The following is a 24462-nucleotide window of genomic DNA, read 5'->3' on the forward strand; positions in this document are numbered from 1 at the left end:
GAATAATTTAACTACATATTTCAGATGTAAGGAAAACATCCATTGTGTTACTCTTGTGGTAACATTTCAAAGCACAGAATGCAGTTTTGGTGGGCTCCTAGACGATTATTATCATACTGTACATGCAGATTGCTTTACAGATTTCCCAGCAGCAAGATAATATGCTTCTTTTGGCATGTTTTTTGACACATCTAGGTGACTTACGCAAAGTAACACTGGCCCTGGATAAGGTTAGTTTCAACAGTTTGTCAATGTCCATTTTGCCTCATGTTGCATAGTATTCCTTTATGTTTCTGGGAAACACCCAAAAATGAGCCTATTTAGTCATTTAAGCAGGTTATTCAACTTAAGTCCAAGAAGAAGCTACAGTTGTGTGTGGCTCTCATGTTGCCTGCCCCAGCTTTGGGCAGCTGAGAGAGCCAATGAGTGTGCTGTGTCCTCTCTGAGAACCCAGGACCCCCTGCAAGTCCCCACCATTGAAGAATATGGTAGCTCTATCAAAGCTAATGGACATGATTTTGATGAGCTCTATACAAATGTTTTCTGTATTTACATTTATGGCCAGGTTAGACTTACATGTTTACCTAGAAAAAAAAAAAGAAAGAAATTCAATATATCTTTGTATTTAAGGAGTCGATAGCACCATTTTGACAAGCTTTAAAAATGAAATGTTCACAGCTCCTTTTTCAGTACTTTTCTATCAGAAGTTGGGAATATAGCATATAATCGTGATAGCATATATCTGATATAGATATAGATATTTGTTTACACAGCCAAGATTATACATATATTCCTCCAAATTCTACATGCACTTGTTTTTGGCTAATGACTTGCAATCTAAACTACTGGAAATGTAGGTTTCCTCTATATAATGGTAACCAGTCATCTAGGCCTTCATACTTATGTCCCTCTAGTTCAGTAAACTTTTGACAACCCAGGAATACAAATTTCTCTACGAAAAACTAGAAAGACATACCAGATAATGCCACATAAGCCTGAAGAACCCTTGTAGGTACTCCTTTCTTAATGCCTGCTAAGTTGTTTTTTGATCCCTCCCTATATCTGTCTTAGTTTCCCTTTCATCACTCATATGATAGTCAATCTTTGTTCTTTCTTTCATTTCATTTGCCCTGAAGAATAATGCAGCCGTTCACAATCGCAGACATGATCTGAAACAAGCTAAGTGGCAATACAACTAATGTATATATGCCGTAATCTGATCCTAATTGGTGAGTTTTAAAAATGTTTTGACGATGGGTGTCAAACACTGCCTGCAAAGAATGATATAACAAGGGATTTATAGAAAGGATTTATACAGGGGCAAAAGAGGGATGAAGAAGAAAGGACTTGACAGGACCAGCTTGATGTTTGAGGAAAGCAGTTGAGAACATTTTTAAATTTCATTGAGACTTAGCTTTTTTTGTACAGGTTATCTTTTGAAGTGTAAATGTGCAGATATAATTCTATCTCAACTGCAGGGATTGCGTTTTCAGAGTAGATCATTATTAAAGGGTTAAAATAACTGTAGCAGAAATAACATTGATGCAGGCCTCCAATGGCAAAGCTTTAGCAAGTCTAGGTGATTTCTAGAGTCACAGAGAGTTATTCAGATATTGGAGTTCTGCAAAACGTACTCAGATAACCACTATCATTATTTCCTCTGCTTTGTCAGTGGAGACCTAGCCAATGCAGCCTTTCCATCAACTGATGAAGTGCAAAAATGTCTTTGATGTCTTGAGTGATTTTTATTCTACTTAGGGATGCCCCTAATTAGTAAAGTACATAGGAGATCACAGAGAGCTATGTCCTCTGAGGAAATGCTGCACGTTTCTTCCAAGAATAAGAAAGGAGCAAGGAGGTCTCTAATTCAACTTTGCACAAGATCCGTGACTTTTGTGCAGTCTTAGCAACACTTCCCTTAGGTTTCAGCCTTTCAACCCCAAGTTGTTCCTTCACCTCCTTGCCTTGCATTTCTTCACTCTAAATTTTCCTGCCAGATGCATCCCCTTCCTCCCCGCTTCCTGCAAAGACTCTCCCATCCTTCAAATCCAGCCAGTGTTCCCAGGAAGCATTCCTTGATCATTCCAGGCAGAAAGGAGCTATTCTTTCCATCCCTGGGGGCTTACTGTGGGCGTAGATGTAGCATGGGCTACACAAGGAAACTTGTTTCTCCAACTACAAAGCTCACTCCTAGAGTAGCTGAATTCACCTCTGATCCCTTCATTGTGTATAATTGTTTCTCAGTGAAAGTTTACGGAGACAATGGGTTCCTGGAATGGGCTACTCAAAATATAGCAAATCATTTCCTTAAAGTGTGCTTGTGATGTAGGTCTAATGTCCCCTAAACTCCACTGTTTATAATGGTTCTAAGAGGAAAATTAGTTCTTGACTTTGGTCTATTCATTTCCAAGGGAAGCAGGCAACCCAGACGTTGAGGGAATGTAGAAATGCTTTTAAGTCCACTAACAACTGCCTTCAAACTGAACAATTAGGAAAAATAGGCAGGTAGGAATGTGGAATCCTAATGTAGAGTTTATCTTTTCCCTCTTCCATTCTAATGGTCTCCCTCCTACATATATCAACCACGAGGACCTGGCAGACAATTCATCTCCTTTTCCCTGAACTCTACATTGTGTCTCAGTGGTTACATCATATTATTAATTGCTGTAACAGTTTCAAGAAAACAATACATTATTTAACTACAGTCATAATTTTAGGTATTCCTAATAATAAGCTGATAATAGGTTTTCTACTTAATACCTCATTTGTAATCTTTGGCCACAGATGTTGAAAGTCAAACACAAAGGTCATGCATGCCTACATTTCTCAATTATCTGGATGTCCTGCTTCCCCTAAGGCAGCTACTATGGAATGAGTAATTTCTCTGTGACAGAAATAGTCTAAAAAAAGGGCCCTTCTTGGATTTCTAAATATATAAGAACAGTAAAGGCAAGCATTTACTCAAGGCCCCCTCTTTTCAAATTAATTATATAACTCAGAAAAACATGGAGATTGAAAAGAAGCTTTCTTGCATGAAAGAATTGGCCATCTGCCTGCTCCCTGAGCTATTGATGAGCAAGTCATTGTAATGGAATGTCATAATAAAGCACATTTCCTAAAAATGACTAAATGAAGATTCAATTGATATGAACTACTTGAGCATATTTGGAATTACTCAGAACCAAAGGACTCTCTTATTTCTTAGCTTACTATGTAATAGCTCTGAATTGACTGTGAAATAGCACTGTAAGATATCATTACATGATTTTTAATATAAGGGTCCAATTTCTAAAACCTGCTCAGAGTGGTAGAAAGCTTTTTAATTCCTCTCTCACCCAAGTCAGTTCATACTCTAAATTTCTTTTTTCAGGAATGTTGCAATTTTGAATTTTGAATTCTGTAGTGAAATTTTACTGTTAAGTTGTGCTTTCAGAACAGTTATTGTGGTAAGATCATTTGCAACAGAAATAAAGCTCTCCCAACTTCCTAAGAAGCAAATGAAAACAAGAACCTTAAGCTGAGAAGAAATCTAGAGTATAGGAATCTGTATTCTTTGATGTCACCAAAAGATATGGGGTGCCATGAAAAACCAGGGTTTGTGGTGTTCTTTGTTCATTAATTTTTATTTTCTGTAAAGGGCCAGATAAACATTTTAGGCTTTTCTGGGCCATATGGTCTCTGTTGAAACTACTCTGTACTGGTAGCATGAAAGCAACCACAGAAAATATATAAATAAATGAGAATGATCAATGTTCTAATAAAACTTTATTTTTATTAAAAAAGCAGGCCTCTGGTAGATTTGGTCTGTGAACCATAGTTTGCCTAACTCCTGAAAACTGTTCTTGGGAGATTTAAATTTATTTCCTTGGGGAATTATGTGAAAATTACTTTTTAAAAAATGCCCATGTTTTATATGTATATCACAAAGACCATAGATAAAAGAATGATTGGCATTCAAATAAGAAAGAGTATAAACATCAGCCCCTAACTCTTTTACTAATGATCACTTTTCACTGATACCCTTAGTTCAGTGGGCATAATGAATCTCACTTAAAACCTTGTCTGCTGTTCCTACTCAGTGAACTCATAGGAAATGTTAAAATTTCAAGAGAAACACAGCAACATCTGTCAGACATGGAATGCTATCATATTGTTTGGACCTAACTACTTAATAAAGTGGACATATTAGGTAATTCTTTTGGCTTTAGGGAAGCCATGAAAATACTGCTGAGACGGTATGTGAATAGAAATACCTTCAGAACTGGCATGAATAATAACCTTGACGATAACAGTATAAACAAAATTGTCACTCATGAATATGCTATCTGTATCCTGTGTTGCTGCATATTAGCTGCATGATGGCTATAAAACAGGTCAGGTTAGAGGAGGCAGTCATGAGATAAGTTTTCAATTTATAGTCATTCTTGTATCCTTTACAAACTAGATTAGCTACCATACATGTACCAAGGAAAAGACAAAGGACAAACCTAGTACATTTTTATCATCCACAACTGACTCAGAGTGAGAGTGCTTAGGGAAAACAACAATTTTCAAAAATTTAATGTGAATCCTATTGCATTGAGTAGCTTGAAATGATCTTTTAAATGGACAAGAAAGATTATTTAATCTGACTGAAATGAAGTATCTGTCATTTTGAATACAATGAATCACAGCAAAGATCTCATGGGTATAAATATCCAATATCCATGGATTTCCAGGTCAAGATGTCCACGTCAAAATTTCTTCAAAATGTGCTGAAAAGGACTCTTAAGAACTCAGTGTAATTTTGCAGTCTTAACACTGCCATTTAGTTTTAGAGTAAATTCTGGGCTACCAAAGGCCCCACATTTCTGCAGCCAGTGTGGGATCTCACACTCCTAAAAGGCAGCCTGATGGCCAGAGACATGGAACAAGTGGTAGCAAACCAAGACACTGGAAAGAGCAAGTGACTGTGGAATCCCATTTTCCATTACTGAGGAACAGTAGGCAATACACCAATACTCAAACTGCAGCACTTTCAATCAGAGCTTGGGAAGAGGTTTTCTTCCATTTGGCTCATGTGAGCTCAACCAGGTCAGATGCCTAGAGTCTTCTCTAGAGCAATGCCTGATTCCTGCGAAGGAGTCGATGGTCCCGTCATGGGAAGACTTGCATCCTTCCCTAGGTAGACCTCTGGGCCAGGCAACAGAGGAAAAGCTGTATTGAAAATCAAGCACATCCTCAAGTACATCACAAGCATTTATGAAAACCAGAATTTTAAACAAGGAAGCATACATTAGTCAAGTTTGTTATTGCTCTCCAAGATAAGTATATAAATGGTTGGACTTTATAAGCTGAGGTGATCTGATCTCAGGTGATATCTGAAAGGCGTAATAATGACAAACACTGGTACTTAATAAATCAAAATTTAGAAAGAGGAAATGCTGAACTTGGTTACTATGGGTGGATAGCTGATTTCTCGCCAGTGGTCTTTTATTTTCTCTATTTGCCAAGGGACCAGAAAATTCCCCTGAGTTGTGCCAGGGGAAGAAAAGGATGTTGAAAAAATTATAGAAAATGATTGGGTACATTTCTGCTTATCATATGGTTATGAATATCATAATACCAACATTGAGATTACATGTGCATAAATGTTTAAAAAACACTGAAGACACATACATACAGAGTCTAACCATTACTTAGTACTTAACCAGGAAGTGTGCAGATGTTAGCCATGACCTTGATCAGGAACACATCAGTGATGAGCATTAAAAAAGTTGGAATATGACCTAATACACAGCAATTACAAGGATATTACAAATGCTATTATGTAGGTAAACGTCTGGAAACTTTGCACCATCTAAAATAGTATACTGAATACTCTGCAATGACAAGTAAATTACATAATGGCATTGTAATTATGTCAATTATACTAGTATATGAAATTAACCCTCATCAAGAAAAACCTAGTGCTGATTCACTTTGTTGACTTTTTCTTTTTGCATTTGCTTTGCAAGAATAATCCTAAAACAGAATAAATGGTTTACTAATTTCACTTTTTGCCTTTTCTGGCATTTACTTTTTTTTACCCTAATTTGGAATGCAACCAGATGCTTCTGTAAAAAAATAACAACAACAACAACACACACACACACACAAAATTATGAAACAAAATGGCTCTCTTTAAATCTTCAGTTTGTGGGTAACCCAGGCAGTTACCTTGCATGTGAAACTGGAAATAGGGATTGCTAGACATTCTAAATTACAAAATATGTTTAAAATGCTATGTCATTGAGGTCACAGTATAAGGCAAACTGTTCTTTCTTTTTAAGTCTGCCACTAAAAATGGCTATAGAACATTGAGGATTATTCTAAAATAGCAGTATGTAAGAAGTATCTAAAAGTCTTTTGAATCCATGTGTAATGGCAGTGTTGATTAAACCCTTCTAAGAAAATGTAAACAAACAAAAAAAAAAAAAAAGCCAGCTGATGGTCCTATCCACACTTGGGGGCTTATTGTCCTCATCGTGTAATCTTCATCATTCAGACTTGGTATGTGTTAGTGGATTTCTAGAAATAACTCTTGCCTGCAACACATGGATGGTGCCAGCCTAGTCCAGGCCGGCAAAATCCTATTAAGATTCTCTGTGCAGTCCTTCCTGGGTGACACATGGTTCACCCACAGTAAGTATAGGTCCACAAGAATACTACTAGGTTCATGGCAGTACTCAGGAGAGACTAGCCTATAGTCAAGATTCCAGGGCCCAGAGCGATCAGAGGGACTGTGGCCCCCAGCAAAGTATTGTTCTCTACGAGTCATGCTGGGAAACACTCTGAAGCACGTGACTAAGCAGAAGTTTTTACTAATTTCAGGCTATGACATGTCTGAAATATTTTCCTTTTGGCTTCCTACCAGCTCATCAGTGTGGAAAATGGAAGCAGCTCAAATCTAATAATCTAGCATAGAAATTCAGTTGTCATTTTGTTTAGAAAATACTCTAGAACAGTGCTGTTCCAATACAGTAGCCATTAGTCACATGTGGCTATTGAGCGCTTGATTTACTAAAGGTGTAACATATACTCCTGATTTTGAATACAGTATAAAAACAAACATTTAAAATGTCAATTATTCATATTGATATGCTAGAATAATAGTTTGACTATGTTGGATTAAAATATACAGTTAATTTTGCCTAATACTTTGTTTTGTTTTTTAAGTGGCTAAGAGAAAATATTTATTACGTATGTGGCTTGCATCATATTTATATTAGACAGCACTTGTTCTAGATGATAACTTCTTTAACCATATTATTCTAACTTCTACCTTATTCATGTATTCATGGAATGAATGAGCTTTACAGTTTGAGAAAAATCACTGGAATTCCAATTCGGTTTTTTAAATAGTGGAGATCAAGATTGTCCGTTCTGGGAAAATAACGTAGGTTATGCTATGCATCTGAACTTATAACAAAAATCAATAATGTAATATAACTGTCAGCTCTAAAATGCAAAACATAATTTATTGTTCTTTGCTGAAATTCCCTTAATTCTTTGCTTTAAATATAATTTGACTAGGGGTAACATTATGAAGTAGTTTATCAAAATAAAGCTCTATCTGCCATTATTTAGCTAAGTAATCTTTGAGAGAGATGATCTATCGCATTTCATCAGGTAATATCAATGTTTGTAGCACTTTCAAAATGTTACCCAATAATTTGAACCTATGTTGTATTTCTTCTGACCTGACTAAATTAGCCACTATTTAGGCATTATTAAAACTTAATCTTTAATATACAAGTCAAGATTCAAAACTTCCAGTGATTTTTAAAGAGTGCAATTTATAGATTAAAAATAAATTACCCTTACACCCTCTAGAACTCATCAAAGAATAGGCATGTTACTCATTTAAATGGGCAAAACTCTCACATATACACTGGCCCTGGCATTCACAGTGCTGTTTCTAAAGTCCACGGGCCAACCACTGAAGTCAGCCCTGGGTGTTGGATGACAGAACTGCCCTGGGAACAAAATGGAGGTGGCTGGGAGGGACCATATGATCTGATCTTCCAACTAATTGCCATTCTATAATAATATCCCTTTTCCCTCTCTTCTTCCCATTTGAAATATATGGAACTGTTACTGTACATACCTGTTAGATCTCACTGGGAAAAGTACACTAGGCAATTTATCATTTTTAATGGAAATCTTAATGCTTAGTAAAAAAAGGCATTCTTAGAGGTTAAAAATAGTGAGCCCTTTATAATAGCTGTAATGGAAATTTTGAGAGAGAATGAAGATGGAAAGAAACAGAAGAAGAGGGTAAGTACTCTCTACTAGTTAATAAACATAAAATAAAACAAAACTCGTCTTTCTCTGAGCCCAGGTGATGTGCCTCACTTAAGGGCTATTTCCTCCAAGTCAGCGACCTGTCAGGCCCCTCAACTATGGAAGATGAGAAATCCTACCTTGTTTTCTTCTCAGGAGAATGGCAGTAAAGGAAGATTTGTGCTTGGAAAGCAGAATGTCTGCCAAGGTCCAATCACGCCAGAAACCAGAGATTTTATTTCATTGTCCAATATAATAGCTTTGAGAAAGTGCCCAAATAATTTTTTAAGATCTCCTTTTTGGAATAGCATTTTTATGTGATAGTCACTTTTTATAATAATTTTGTACATTGTAATTCTTTTTTGAAATTATGAAATGTACTAAAATGTGATACATAATTTCATAAAAATGTTCATCTCATTTCAAATGAAATAAATCTGAGGTACTTGTAATTTAAATGTGATTTGTATTAGGGAAAAGCATTTATATGAAAATCAAAGAAATATCTTTTGGAAAAAAATCATAGTAAAGTATAAAGTCTAATGTTACAGCTTCTCAAGTCTGACTTAAAAATCAGTGTTTTTTCATCCTTTCTTTTGTTTTTGTTGTTTAAGGTAAATAAAAAGTTGCACTGTCCTAAATTGACATGAACACTTTCAAAGCTGCATTGCAAAATGTGGGCACTTCATTCCAAGTGTGAGAAAAAGATATACTAGCTTTTCAAAAATATCTCTAGTTTATAAGCAGTATTTCTAAACAACCATCAATTGAAAGGGAAAAAAGACTTTACAAACAAAAATGTTTCCTTATGCTAGTAAATCAATAATGAATGATCTTTTAATGAAATACCATTCCCACTCTATTCAGACATTTTGGCATCAGCCTGTGGGATAGATTTTCCTAAATGTTTGAAACTTGGTAATTATAAAGTTTATCCATAACAATGCTCCTATCTTTAAAGTTGTACATGCTCATTAATAAATCCAATTTTACCTGGAAAATGATGAGTCAATATTTGTTATTCTAAGTACTAGTCTTATCCTGTCCTTATCTTTTTTTCTTAGCTAAAATTATTATTTTTTAAATAATTTTTATTGATTTCAGAGAGAAGGGAGAGAGAGATAGAAACATCAATGATGAGAGAGAATCATTGATTGGCTGCCTCCTGCACACCCCCTATCGGGGATCCAGCCTGCAACCCAGGCATGCGCCTTTGACCGGAATCAAACCTGGGACCAATTGAACCTGGGACCCTCCAGTCCGTAGGCTGATGCTCCATCCACTGAGCCAAACTGGCTAGGGCTTCCCTAAAATTTTTTACTCCTCCCTAAGTGTTGTCCATCAGAAGGACATCTCATTAGATAGCAATGAAGGATGAATTGGTAAAATACTTTCCCTAGGATTGTAAAATGGAACAACTGTAAGATAGAATATTTTTGGTTATTAGTAATATAGAATATACAGCTAAGGATAAAATAAAAAAGCATTCTCTACACAAGCTTTGGAGCATATGGTTTCATGGCCCTTAAAGTATGCTTCAGTTTCTTACCGTTGTGGATATTTTTGCACATGCCATACAACTATAAAGTATAACCATCTCCTTGTAAACACTTGAAACACACTGATGATAAGTAAAATGTGAATGTCATAGAAATACATCTTAGAGCACTACCTACTACTGGCTGAGGAACAGTCCAAAGAGATGATTGCCTTGTGAAGAAATCCAAAGGGTACTGATGGTTAGGTTTTCAAAGCAAAAACCATTGGTTAATATTTACTTCAAATGTGTGCTCCTGGTCCCTGAAAATGCATGTTTTTAAATGTGTTTACTTATAGTTTCAAATTTAACTCTCATCGGTATTAAGTATCCACTACATACCATAGAAGACACTATTTTTCATAAAGCAGTCACATGCATTGAAGTTAGGATTACCAACTGATATATATATATTTTTTTGCACCTCAAAAACAGAATCACTATAGCGCATGTCATGCTTCCACACCTTCCTTGCTGAAGAACGAAATGTATAAAGTACCAGGAGTTGGCTTCCAGATTGGAAGGAAGCCAGCTTAGTGCTCCGGCAGGACCACATCATTCTGCTCAGCTCCAAATCCCAGAGCAGGCTCTTTAGGCTCTTCTTGCTCTTTTTCAGGGTCTGCTGCTTCCTCCACAATGTTCAGCTGCTCCTCTGCTGGGCCCTCCTTTACTTCTGGGTCAGCCACCTCTGTCCCATCCTCTAGTGCCTTGGGCACCATCAAGTTGGCCTCAGCATCCTTTGTATCAGCATCTTGATTTTCTTCTTCAGCCCAACTCTTCCTCAGCTCAGCCTCTGCCATCTCAGCTGCCACTTGGGCTCCATCTTTTTTAACTTTCTCTTTTGGAACAGCTTCAACAACAGCTTCACTGCCATCGTGGATTGGAGATGGCTCTCGGCTGGCCTTCTGGTTCTCCTGGATGCTGCCATGGCTACTGCTGGCGCTGCCCAGCCGGGAGGAGGCCACCACGGCCTTCACTGCTGCCTGATTGGAAACAGAAGGGTCAGGTGTCACCTCCACTGAAAATCCCAAACTAGAGCCCAATCTCAACTTTGCATTTAGGAAGTTTGCTTTTTATGTGAGTGTTCAATCTTTCAAAATATTATTATACCAAGATTGTTATATGAAAACTCGTTTGGAGATATAACAGAAAAATCTCTTTAATCCTAAACCAGTCTGTATATTCAATTATCTGGACAATTGAAAGACCGAGTAAATGTGTCTATGGATTACCAGTTTTTAAAAATTTTAGAGTGTGTTTCCCAAAGTATTCGTTTCATGAAACGTTGGTTTCATAGATGTATTATAATAGAGGTTATAGGGATAAAAGAGTTCCATGGTCAGATTTATTTGAGAAATCCCGAGTTAAGTTAAGGTTATTTAATCCAGAGTATTTTAAATTAGTTTAACCATGAAACCCTTCAGTTTTATTTAGTATCAGTCTATAAGTGATGTCTGAGTAGAGCACCATTTTTTGCCCCCAGCTATTCTCTAAAATCCTTGTATATATACCTGGTCCTAAACACCAATATATAAGAGAAAAGCTATTTTCTCTACTCCACATATGTCTTATAAAAATAGATATATTTCTCTGGATAATTTTCTATGTCATTTGAATTTTTTAAATTTTTACCAAGTATGCTAATTATTTATCTATACTATAAAACATAGTTTTTAAAGATTGTTTCCCAATATTCACATATTCAGGAAGAAGACAACTTTCTGAATAAATATCAGTTTCCTAAACAATGCCATTTAAGCAGGTCAGCTTTAAGTAAATGAGAAGCAGTGATAATGTATTTGGTGAGTAAATCTCAATATACAAGACATTTCCCTTTGTTAACAATTAATTACTATCACGGATAATTTAAGACTGTAAGTGGTTTTATGCCAGCATGGTTGGGATCTCAAAGCAGGATTTTCCTGTTACCAGAGGAGATGAATAATAGTATTAGATGAAGAATGGTGGAATTGTCTTTGGTAGTTCGAGATAAGGGAGACATCTTTAAAACAAACAAGTCAAATGCCATCTTACCTTAAGCTTGCGTCGGGCATTGAATTCTTGGAGCTTCTTTTGAGCAGTATCCATGTGTACAAAATTGGCTGCTTTGCCTGTGACCCATGGGTGCTGGAGAGCTTGGAAGGTAGTCAGCCGTTTCTTAGGATCCAAAACAATTAATTTCCTGACCTGAAGTGACAAAGAGCCAAAGGAGATTTTTATGGTGACTTAGGCTTGCCCCTCAGCTTATGAACTTCTAGGTCTGATTCTGTTTCCCTAGCATTACCACTGAATATACTTAAAAAACATTTTTTTAAAGCTATCAGAGACCACCATGGGTAAGAATGGCTTCAGAGAGTGGTAGCTGAGGGAGTGAAAAGATAGTGGTGTATGCCACCTGAGAGCCCAAACTGTGAGAAGACTTTCCAACAGAGGTCAAAGAAACAGGTCCTGGCTGGCCTGTGGAGTGTAAGCTCTTTCAAGGAGAACCAGCATCTGAATAATACTAGGCTGCACTTCACATCACTTAGAATTCAGAACTTCAAACACGTCTCAGTGACGATGGAATCATTTGCTCATCATCATTCATTCTGTGGGGATTAAGTGACAAAAATGGGATAGTATCATAGCCTTTATGATTATGCCACAATGCATACATTTACGGTTCTCTCTAATCCTTTGGGGATACTTGAAGAAATAAACAGAGTGCAGGGGTAAAAGCCTATTTAGAATCAAAGTCAGGTGGTAGTGGCTTGGGGACATGATTTGTTTTAAGAACGAATCCAGCCATGACAGCCCATTCTGGGAGGTTTACCCCTACTTCTGAGAAAGAGCAGACAATAAATTGCCAGGAAGATCAACAACCCAAATAAGGCTAAGAAGGGAGGTATCTGGAATGAGTCAGAGACTATTTGAAGTCAGAAGGCATGTTCAAGCCCTACTTATGTCTCCAACTGTTGTGACCCTAGACAAAGACCTACTGTGAATTGAGTGCCGATGAACATTCTCCTAGGCCCTTTTGTTATATGATCTCATTTCCTTTGTAAATCCATTCATCCTATATAATAAAAAAAAAAGCTGGGCTCATGGCTGGCGAGACAGCAGCAGTAGTGGGAGCCTCTCCCGCCTCCACAGCAGCACTAAGGATGTCCGACTGATGGCTTAGGCCCGCTCTCCCATAGGAAGCAGGCCTAAGCCAACAGTCAGACATCCCCCGAGGCTCCCAGACTGCAAGAGGGCACAGGATGGGCTGAGGGACCCCCCCCCGGCCCCCAGTACACGAATTTTCATGCACTGGGCCTCTAGTGTGTGTGTGTGTGTGTATGAAAATCATAGCTATCATCTGTTGAATTCATATACACACACACACACACACACACACACACACACATATATATATATATAATTTTAAAAACACATATAATCCTTTGCATAACCTTATTAATTCATAAAGGAGGGATGGAAGGAAGCTCAGAAAGATTTAGTGACTTGTCTAAGGTCAACTTGTAATTGGTGGAAAATGTATTCAAACTCAGGTCTGTGCTACCTCAGAGTTCATCTTGTGGTCACTACACAGTAGTGCCTCCCAGGCAGTCAACTTCTCTGACCTTTGGTCTACTCGGGTGTAAAATGAGGAACTTTGAATGATTTAAGGTCTGAGATCTTTTCTAACTCTAATAATCTAAGAACTGAACACAGGCTAACAAAATCATGCAGCATGTCAAATGAGGTATAAATATCCACTTCACCTTTTGCTTTTCTGTAAAATATGCAAAGAAATGTGTATTTGGGGTAAAAACACTGAATCTGTAAAGGGCAAAGACATGAGACTGCTTAGGCTTAAAATCTGGGAGGAGGTGGAGGGAGGTACAGATGCTTAAGAAAACGAATGCACAGCAATAAATAAAAATCTGATAGTAGTCATAGCTATCACCTGTTGAACAGGTGAACTAATACTTTTTATGTAAATGATGCCTACTCTTTAACAATATCCTTGACAATTAGATATTTTCCAATCATCCTTTTCATCCTTTTCCTCTTCCTCATGATTACCATTCTCCTCCTCATGAAAATACAAAGAATTTATTGAAAGACAATAGGCACTGAACAAGCATTAATCTTTACATTTGAAGATATTGAAGCACTGAATTATTAAGAAACTTGCAGAAGGTCAGAGAGATCCAGGATCCAGGTTTCAAACCCAAACCTTACAAATATCCTACAGCCCCCTTACAACCTGACTCCCCCCTCATTGGCACTGCTGCCTCTGTTGAAGACAGAACAGATGTGGGTTCTGCTAGTAAGTACAGATTCAGGATTCCTGTAGTTCTGACGCTTTATAAATTTATTGATTAACAGAATTTAGTTAACAGAAGAAACATCACTACTAACTAATATTCTTATCCATTTAATTTTGGAAGGGATAAAAAAATATGAAAGGATGGCTAAATAAAGGAACTATTATTGAGTTGGGGGTGGTTACTTAGCATATATTATATCCTTTAAGTCTCCCAACAATTAGAGATAGGTACCAGTGTCATCCCAGATAAGAAAACTAAATCATAAACAGGTTATATAACAAGCCTGAGGCTATACCTTTAGGTTGTGAGGAAAGGGGCACTTGAATCTAGCTGTGTCCAATTTTTAAAAATCCATGGTCTCCGTCCTGATTCATTGTTTCATTCAGTAAACATTTATAGTCTGTATTACATGTCCATATGGCACTAAGATCTGGGCACATATGTTTGATCCTCTTCCAAAGTTTAAGGAAGGTTTTTGCACAAGTAAATATAAGTGGTGACTATCATGAAAGAGGAAGTCTAGGGGCAAAAGAATAATTTAGCAAAGGAAGGAGGAGGGACTGCCAAAGGGGGGCAATTAGCCTCCCCGAGGATGTCAAATGACAGCTAAGGCTTGAAGATAAGAGTTACCCCTGCAAGACGTGTGTGTGTGTGTGTGTGTGTGTGTGTGTGTGTGTGTGTGAGAGAGAGAGAGAGAGAGAGAGAGAGAGAGAGAGACAGAGAGATGGTGGGGAGGAAGAGGGGGGAAGAATGGAGGAAACAGGAAACAACATTACAAGGCAGAAGAGAGAACAATGACCTGAATCCAGAGCTGCAAGGACTGGAAGCCTGGTGCACTGGAGTGCAGAGACCAAAGGAAAGCTACAGGAATGAATGGCACGAGAGAGGGTGACAGGCTCCAGACCAGGCGATGTGAGTAGATCTTGTTATGGAGCTTGGATTTATCCTAAGACACTTGACATGATGTGATTTATTTACAAGACTATACCTGTGGATCCTGTGTAGCGAAGGTCATGAGAAGAGGCAGGAAGATCAGACAGGAGGTTGTGACAGTGGTCCAGTGGGAGAGATTGGAGCATGGGTTGGACAGTGGTGGTGGCAGTAAAGAGAAGTGGATGGATTCAAGAGATGTTTAGGACTGTGGGGCCTGACGTGAGGGCAAAGTTGGGATGACACATCCACACATCACACATACTCTGTCGCCGCTTAGGCACACTGGAAAAGTCACGGCCTATAGGGGATCTGCCTCATGAAAGAATGTGGATGGTTGCCCTAACCAGTTTGGCTCAGTGGATAGACCGTCAGCCTGCGAACTCAAGGGTCCCAGGTTCGATTCCGGTCAAGGGCATGTACCTTGGTTGCGGGCACATCCCCAGTGGGGAGTGTGCAGGGGGCAGCTGATCGATGTTTCTCTCTCATGGATGTTTCTAACTCTCTATCCCTCTCCCTTCCTCTCTGTAAAAAATCAATAAAATATATTTAAAAAAAAAAGAATGTGGATGGTAAAGAGAAAATGTTTGGAGGGGAAAAAAGCTTTGGATGAGGGGTCTGGAAACCTGATTCTTTAGTTCCTGACAATGACTTTTTGCTAGGAAGCTATATGACCTTAGACAGTCATTTCATTTCTCTGGGCTTTAGCACATTCATCTTAAAAATGAGGGAAGCACCTGGCCCGTGTGGCTCAGTGGTCGAGCGTCGATCTATGAACCAGGAGGGTTGGTTCAATTCCCATTCAGGACATATGCCCAAGTTGTGGGGCTTGATCCCCAGTGTGGGGCGTGCAGGAGGCAGCCAATCAATGATTCTCTCTCATCATTGATGTTTTTATCTCTCCCTCCCTCTTCCTTCCTCTCTGAAATCAATAAAAAAAAATATATACATTTTTTTAAATGAAGGGAAGTCATCTTAGATCCCTTGGAGATCTAATTTCTGTGATTTAAAAGTCAGCTTTTAGTAATTTCTGCATAATTTTTCTCTAGAGGATTGATGGTAAATGTTTAATTACATGCTAGTATCCTCTTTATTTTAGAACTGGTGGGCCATCTCCCCATTCATTTCCTGAATGCAAACAAACTCCAATATAAGCCTAAGTGACAAGCAAAGTAAATCAAGCCAACAACAACAAAAAGCAAACAAAATGCACTGTTAGTACAGTGTAACTTATTTACAATGCCAATGATGCATGGTGGGACTTGTGTTAGTATCAGGGTATTTTAATAAGTTTAAACATTTTAAGAAAAGAATATTGTTTTAGTTTAAATACAACCAAATCTAGGTAATAGCCAGCCATGTTAAAACAGAATTCTTCTGTGTAAATTATGTTTAGGTTCACCTAGCACATCTGTCTTCATAAGCAAGGCTCTACATTGACTAAGTGGGAAAAGATAATTAATACTGTAGTAATTTGTAATCTGTGATAACTCAGCTAATGATGAGTCAAACATATCTATTTTTCATTATGTATAAAGAAAATTTATTAGCTTGCATTGTTTTATTAAAAATATAATTATAAAGAAATAAGATATTAAGAGGGGCAAATTTTACAAATGACACTGCCCACTAGTAAGCTAAAAATGAATGTGAGGGATTTAATTTTGTTTTGTTTTGATCACACTTACCAAGTCCTTGGCATTTAGAGATACTTCATCCCACCAGGGGGAGATAAAGTAATATTCACAATTCAGAATTCTCCTGAACATGAACTGGTCACCTCTTTCATCATAGAATGGTTCAAATCCACAAAGTCTAGAAGGACAAAAGATAGAGAACAAAATGTCTTTCAAAACTTAAGTATCTTTCACCAATATTTTTGCAGAAATTTCAAGATTGTTCTTTCTCACAGCTTCCTGTTATGAATGCAAGTCTACTCAGCACAGGTATGAAATTGCCTTGTTACAATTTGCCTTTGAGTGTGTAAACACACAATCATGTTGTCAGGAAGTAGGAATAGATGCAAAACCAACTTAAGATTTCTAAGAACAGTTATACTAATATTAATAATTATGACACAAAACACCTATGACAATAGCTAACATTATTATAAGCACCATGCTCATGACTCTCCATGAATTTTTTCTCCAGGAATCAAGAAGATAGTGATTGATTAGAGTTCCAGTTTATTACAAGGTGGAAGAATTAGGATTTAGAGAATAAGGAGATTTAAAGGTGGGAAGAAAAGATTTTTCAGTCATTTTTATTCAGCCCTATCCACTGAATTCCTACATATAAATAAGCATTATATTTCCACTGCATTCCAGTTTGGATTGAGTGAACAAAGACAGGAGCTAAAACTACTGTTGGAGAATGGCCTTTTGAAACTTCATACAGTGAACAGATAGATGCAACCAACAGAGATGAGCAGCCTAGCGTCTCTTCCACCTTGTATGAGAGCCTCACTGTTGTACATTTTACAGACATTTCACTATGTTCCCTCTCATTTTCCACAGCAGGGTCAGGAAAAAAGAATGGAGGAAGTGGGAGGAAAGAAATGGAGAACCACCTGTGGCATCCCAAAGAGAGAGAGAGGAAAAGTGAGCTCCAGGTCCAGGACCACGAAGCCTCCACTGTTTCTAGATGGTGAAGGTTCTGAAATCACTAGGCACCAAAAGGAAACCATAAAAAAAAATCCCTGCCAGGGCATGTGCTGCATTTGACAGAGAATGGGGCAAGGAAGGGGGAAGAATGAATAAGTTAAAAAACATTTCCCCAAATTCTTCCTGGCCAGATTGGTGCAGAGCATGAAATGTTTTGCATCCCAACATAATGGGTTTCTAAGAAGAAACAATTCCCATATCCCTTTGCTCTGGGAACATCCCTTTGGGAGAGTCTTTGTTTTTTCAAACATTCAGGAGCAGCCAGGCAAAGGCAAGGCCAGAGGTGCTGTGGCCCAGGCCATGCACCCCCCTCTCCCACTGCAGTGCCCACACAGAGGATCCGACTCCAGCCTAAGGAGAGAAGGGAGCGCATGTCCACACCTTGACAAGGAGGCAGCCCAGCCTTACCTGGCCCTCCACAACCCTAGAAAAATAGCCTGTTGGTTAGTCATGGAGAAATTAGCCAACTTTCCAGGTTTAGTTTAGCTTGTGTTTCCTGGAAATCTAGAGAGAAAAATGACAGTTCAGAAGGTACAATACTCAAATGCCTTTCTTTCATTTCAATCATGTCAGCAAATTTGTGCATTGGTGACAGAGGTAAAAAGTTTATGTCATGTCAGCCTGAAGTGCCAAAAGTGAAAGAAATGTGACACACAGCAGAGTGCACACACATACACACACACACACACACGAGTCAAAAACCCTTCAAAAATGGGAAAATGAGACTGCTGACAAGGACCACTTAGGAGGGTGCTACGATCACACTGGCCTGATGTGTGAATGTATAGTACAATGGCTCCAAGCCATTGGGCAGAAGTGCCTTGTTGAAAGCTGAAGGAGAGTTTGAATCTCTGACGTTAATCTGATTCTGACTCTGACCTCAGCATTGCAGTAGTTGTTTTTGTCTGTGGGGACAAGAGTTTAGTTTTAAAGGTAGAGGGACCAGAATTCCTGTGAGAAACAACAACATGGCCTTCATTTCCAGCCTACTGTCATCATTGGAAATAGCAAGGTCATAACACAAAATGGCCTGGCAGAACTTTCAATGATAATAAAGGAGATGCATAGGTCCAAGGGCACAGTTCCCTGGAGAAAACGTTCCAGTGAACCTCCCCAGGTAGACTTCACCAATTATTAATGAGCTACAGATACGTGAAAAGTCCCCAGACCCCCTGGCAATGGGTAAGGAGACACCCGATGGGTGGTGTTGCTCTTATATCAGTCAGGGGTTCAGACGTACAGTCCTGGGTTCATCCTAGCTGATGCCTGTGTGGATGGCCAGAGCGTTTCATGCCTGGGGCACATAAAAAATAAAGGCCCCCCAGGCTGACAGGAGTTAGACCAAAATTAAGGGATATTTGTTGTAAGTAGCAATCTTACTTTCATTCTGGGGGTTTCTTCTGCTACTTTCAACCAACACCTATTAATTAATGATCTTAAGTAACTAGGGGAAAGGACAATTAAAATTATTTTCAAGGCTATAATAAGATGTGTCTCAAATGATCACAGATTCTTCTCTCCATTTCCCCTTGTCAGTGACCGTACCATGGAGTTATAGTCATTCCATATTTCATTTTTTCAGGGTGAGTGTAACTTAATTTCCTACTTCCATCTCTCTGAGTTCTTACATATCTTTAATGCTTTAACCCCTCCCATAACATTTCAACATGAAATTGTAACTGGGTGGGCATAGTTACATTTTAGGGGCAAATAGGAATCATTATTTGTATAGTTCAGTTTTTCTCTTAATGTCACTAAGTATGATATGTCACCTCCATAATTCAGGAGACAATATTCTTTCCCAGTATAAAAGTGATCTCAAATATAAGCTGAAGGAATTTAGAAATTCTATCATGTGGTCTTAGGAATTCATGTTAATGAATTAAGAACTTAGTGTGGCAAACAGAAATTACCTAACATTTTTTACTTTCATAAGAAAAAACATGGTCTCTACCTCTCCAAATCTTCTGAAGCTTCAGTACATTCAGGAAATATCTTTGGACATCACATAATCGCCTCTGGCTACTTATAGGTTGCTTGTTGACCCTTTAGTCTTGGCTACTGACCAATGTCTATGCTCAGAGTTTACTAACTTGGTTGGGGGTCTGACCCCAGTCACCCCATGCCTAGCCATATTACCTAAACACTGCAATTTCTAAGATCACTATCAAATTAAAAACAAAACAAAACAAAGCCCTCTTTCTTCCATGAACTGAATTGTGTCCCCTTTCCAATTCCTGTATTAAAGCCCTAACCAACGTGATGGGATTTGGAGATGAGGCTTTTGGTAGGAAATCAGGGTTAGAGGAGATCATGAGGGTGGGACCTCATGATGGAATAAGTACCATGTTAAGAAGAGGCACCAAAGAGCTAGCTTCCTTTCTCTGCTATGTGAGGACACAGTGAGAAGGTGTTTGTCTACACGTCAGGAAGAAAACTCTCATCAGAACTCGACCTACTGGCACCTTAACCTTGGACTTCCAGCCTCCAGAACTGTGAGAATAAATGTCTGTGTTTAAGCCACCCAGTCTGTGGTATTTTATTATGGCAGGCTGACCTGACAATATACTTTCTTCTACATTCTCTAAAATCCCTTTACAGAATTGAATATTATAGGTTCCAACAATTAACCTTGCAGTATCCTTTAAATGGCAACCAAATCTGCTTGTTTTGAATTAAATTCTGGAACTCGTTGATATCTTGCTTTTTTGCTGTTGTAGGCATATTCTTCACTCTTCTATCATACTTTCTTATTTCCCCTGTATTCATCTGCAATTCCATCATCTCTTTGGCAAGTTTCCCAAAACCCCTTGTTTATTGATAGAAAGAGCTCAAGAATGGAATTGGGGATACCAGAGAGTGAGAGATTTAGCCCATTTTTTTCCTACCTAATGTTTCTCAGAGTTTACGGTATTAAACTCAGGGCCTTGAGAACCTAACAGAGAAAGGAAATAAAACTGATAGCTAAAATGCATTTAAGACATTCTGATGGGAAATGTCCCAGTTTGGGGTTGCTTAAGAGATTAAATATCTGTTTGCCCTTTAAAAAGGACTAATACCATAATTATTTTGACAAGATGCAAATAGGTAAAATAACAGCATTTAAAATAAATGAACACGAGTTTCACATACATTATTATCACCAAATAATGAATTGTTCCCCAAATCTGCTTTGCATTGCATAGCAGAATGAGACACAGAAAGCCCTGGACAGGAGTACTGGCCCCAAGAAAATTACAAAATAAAAAGCAATGCTCAATTTCAGAAAATTATATCACTAAGTATGTTTAGTATGTTGTAGAAAATCACAAAAAGTCAAAAAGTAATCTTGCTTTTTATGAGGCCCCCAGTACCTAGCGAATATTACAGTAAAGGCAGACAGTTTGCATGAAGATTGCTTTTCTTCACTTACAGGATGTAGGTGATTATCCCCACAGACCACATGTCCACCTCAGGTCCGTAGGCACAGCCTCTAAGAATTTCAGGTGCTGCAGGAAGAGCAAAAATTGTGTTAAATTGGAGTTTAAATTCAACACTTACATTTTAATAACAAGCAATGGGGAAGAAATGAATTCATCAACATAACTTCAGAAGAGTTTTATAACCAATCTTCTTTCCCCAAACCAAAGTAGAAGGCTACAATTCTTACGTCTATATTCGTGGGAGAGATTATCGTCTCTCTGTGTTTGGAGTGCATAAAGAGAAAGCTGTTAGCTTTAATATTCCACATTATGCAGAGCTCTGTCTCTGCTACAAAAGATCCCTTACTTCAAAGGGAGCTTTGTACACAGAAAGGAAAGAAAAAAAAGTTTGGCATAGTAAGGGAACAGGCACAATTATGCTACCTTGAGAACTCGGTCTGTTTGGAGCACGGGTGTTCATGAGTGTTTGTGTTTGACAGAGGCCGGGTAAACAGTGGGAAGGACTGAAAAGTCCCTAGTGCCGAAAGGCTGGAAGAGGAGCTGGGAGGGCCCTGGCATACGCCCCCGGGTGGTGTTGAGAACTACAGAGAGCAGCTGTCCCCAGTGAGTTTGGGACTATGGACTGAGAAAGGAGGACTTCTCTGTGTAGAATGGGGCTGCTCCTGTTAGCCCTGCCCACACTGTGAAAGAGGAAGGCGTTCTCAACCACAAAACAGCCCTTAGTACAGAACTGTGAAGAGCTCTTTTATGTTTTTATTACCTTGGAGCCGTGAAAATGGAGAGTTAACTGAATCCAAGCCCAGTGGATTGCAGGTGGTGTTGGTTTGCCTTACTAACAAAGGAAGAAAAGATGCCAGAAGTCTACCATCTATGCAGAAATAAGGCTCAGAACTACAGCCCAGAGTGGGCTTTTTTTATTTTAAACGAAAGTGCTGTAGGTGTCAGTGGGGTCCCCAAAGAAGGAGCTGATTGATGAATGCTGAGGGCTCCTTGAGGGAGGCCATGGGGATGGGGGGCACCACATTCCTCCTTGTGGCTGGAGACAGGAGAGCAAGTGAACGGGACCCCCTGTCCCTGCAGGCTGGAAATGCCATACTGCCACCGTGAGCTGTCCGCATGGGACTCTGGATTTAACTTTCAGGAAGAAACACAGCGGCTATTCCACTGACATATTCCCATACTACCCCCCTGTCCCCATCCTTCCCCAATCAGGATCTTCTCGTTCCTGTAGAACTTGTGTTCCAGGCGACATAGAAGATGAAGAGCCCGTGCAGTGAAATGGTGTGCATTACAGCACTCGTAGCAGCAAGTCAGCAAGATGCACCCTTTAAGGAATCATATCTGGGGCCAAGTAGTTCTCATGCATAGGCAAATTATTCCTAGAAAACTTCCCTTTTAAGATTCAATTAACATAATTAAGGAAAATGCATGCTGCATGCCAACACCATTCACTCTGTCAGGTTAGCTTTCATTCCCCAGAGCAATCTGTACCCCACAGACGGTTCCTTTGGGCCCCAGCAGCCCCAACACTGAATTCCCACTCACAAATGCTTTGCTCATCAGAATGCATAGGAAACTCAAGTTAGGCTGCCACTCTCATGAGGGCTCCTACGTCTGTCTGTGCATCTGAGAGCTGTTCAGTCTGGGAACTGAAATGCATGCACAGGTCTTCACAGCCGTGAAGGGCTACCAAGCCCCACACTGCATTTAAACAGAAATACAGAAATAGGGTGGGCAGAGTCTTTTACAGTTTCTGGGTCTTGGATTCAACCTCTAAAATCTGAGTGAATTGGACTGGCTATTTCCAAGATTACTTTGAGTTTTAGCCTGCAAGCCACTGCAATGTTGGTAAAGGGAGAGTCACTGACAGTTCAAGCAAGACGAGAGGACAGTACTCTACCCACGGAACCTGCTACACTCCCTCCCACCTGCCAGAGCGCCTTCTGTGTGTGCTGCTCCATGGGCACTTCTCTTGTTGGCTCCAGTGAAATCAGCCCTCCCATCCTGTGCTGTTTAGAGGTCAGCACGCTGTCGCAAAGGTGAGATGCGTTTGCTGACCATTATTCACAGCTCCCAGGCCAATAGCCTCCAATAAAGTGAATACCATGGAACAAAATTCTCTTCAAGTCCACTTTATAGGGCATCTAGCATTCTTAACTGCCATGGCAACATCTTCCTTCATAGCACTGGGTACAACCTCACTTTCCAGAGGCAATTCATCTCCTTGTAAGGCATTATGTTGCAATGCACGTGAACTTGTGGTATGACAAGCTGAACTTTCCATCAGGAGGCTTATAGATAAAAGGAATATAGAATGTGTCTGTCCTCCATAATACATTTATCTTAAGATTTTTTAAAAAAGAAATTAATAATATTTATTAATCATAATATAAAATTTGGTAACACAAACTCTAAAACCTAGACACAGTTAGATACCATTCATACTATCCTTTAAATGTTTGCAATTACTAGTTAATGTGACCTTGACTTCAGAGCCGGCAGAACATACTCTTGTAATCAATCTATCCGAAGCCTTTCCAAGAGCCAAAAGCTTTTCTAGAATGAAGTTCAGGCGCTGGCACGCCAGGGCTTCAAGTCTCCCAGGGATCAAATGTCCTTGCAGGGAATTCTACTTACCTGTGATTTTCTTAGAGTGAGAGATAGCTGACTACCTCCAACTTAGTTCAAGAAAAGGCATCAGATAGCCCACCTTTAATACTATAAGCACATCTGGATGTCCTTCATATATTTTTTCAACTCATTGCCAAAACAAACAAACCAACAAAGTGGAGGAGGGAGGAAATTTCAGGTGTGATACAGTTTTTAGAATTAATTTACAATAATTTAGAGTCATCTTTTCTGAAATAGTCAGTAATCATTTATTGATTTTCCTGGCTATCTTTTAGGTTTCCTTTTAGTTTCCTTTTCTGCCTGACCCAAGTTCCCTGCCACTTCCTAAAATTACCTTATCAGTCATGCTATTAAACATACTCCAATCTCCAATGAAGAATAATCTTGGTAGATGGTTTTGAAATTGCCAAGATATCAGACATACCTTTTAAAGAAGCAATTTTAGCTGAATATAAAAATTATATTAAAAATTCCAACTCTAATTGTAATACTTATTCACCAGTATACCACTTAGACCTCACAGTGCTGATTTTTTTTATAAGACCATGGTACCATTAAAATATCTAGAGATCGAGGATCTATCTAGAGATAGGAGTGATTGTCAATTTATTAAGTAAACTCACTGTACCAAATTCTGGAAATGGTCTTAAATAAAAAGCATCAGGTATGGAGTATGA

General features: G+C 38.8%; 1 protein-coding gene and 1 non-coding gene across 2 annotated transcripts in view; one reads left to right on the top strand and one right to left on the bottom strand.

Moving 5' to 3' along the window:
* Nucleotides 1-9811: 9811 nt before the first annotated feature.
* Nucleotides 9812-24462, bottom strand: part of CAMK4 (calcium/calmodulin dependent protein kinase IV) — a 69360-nt gene continuing 54709 nt past the window's right edge. The window contains exons 7-10 of the mRNA XM_023750177.1: nt 21145-21220; nt 16758-16884; nt 11876-12028; nt 9812-10824 (exon numbers count right to left, since the gene is read on the bottom strand). Of these exons, the coding sequence (XP_023605945.1) occupies nt 10375-10824; nt 11876-12028; nt 16758-16884; nt 21145-21220 (806 nt within the window). The 3' untranslated portion in view covers nt 9812-10374. The remainder of the gene's footprint in view (nt 10825-11875; nt 12029-16757; nt 16885-21144; nt 21221-24462) is intronic.
* Nucleotides 18900-19039, top strand: LOC111825601. Its single transcript, XR_002828795.1, has one exon. It is a non-coding gene; the product is annotated as a small nucleolar RNA SNORA48 (small nucleolar RNA).

This window comes from Myotis lucifugus, unplaced genomic scaffold, assembly GCF_000147115.1.
Source record: "Myotis lucifugus unplaced genomic scaffold, Myoluc2.0 scaffold_0, whole genome shotgun sequence".
Taxonomy (NCBI): domain Eukaryota; kingdom Metazoa; phylum Chordata; class Mammalia; order Chiroptera; family Vespertilionidae; genus Myotis; species Myotis lucifugus.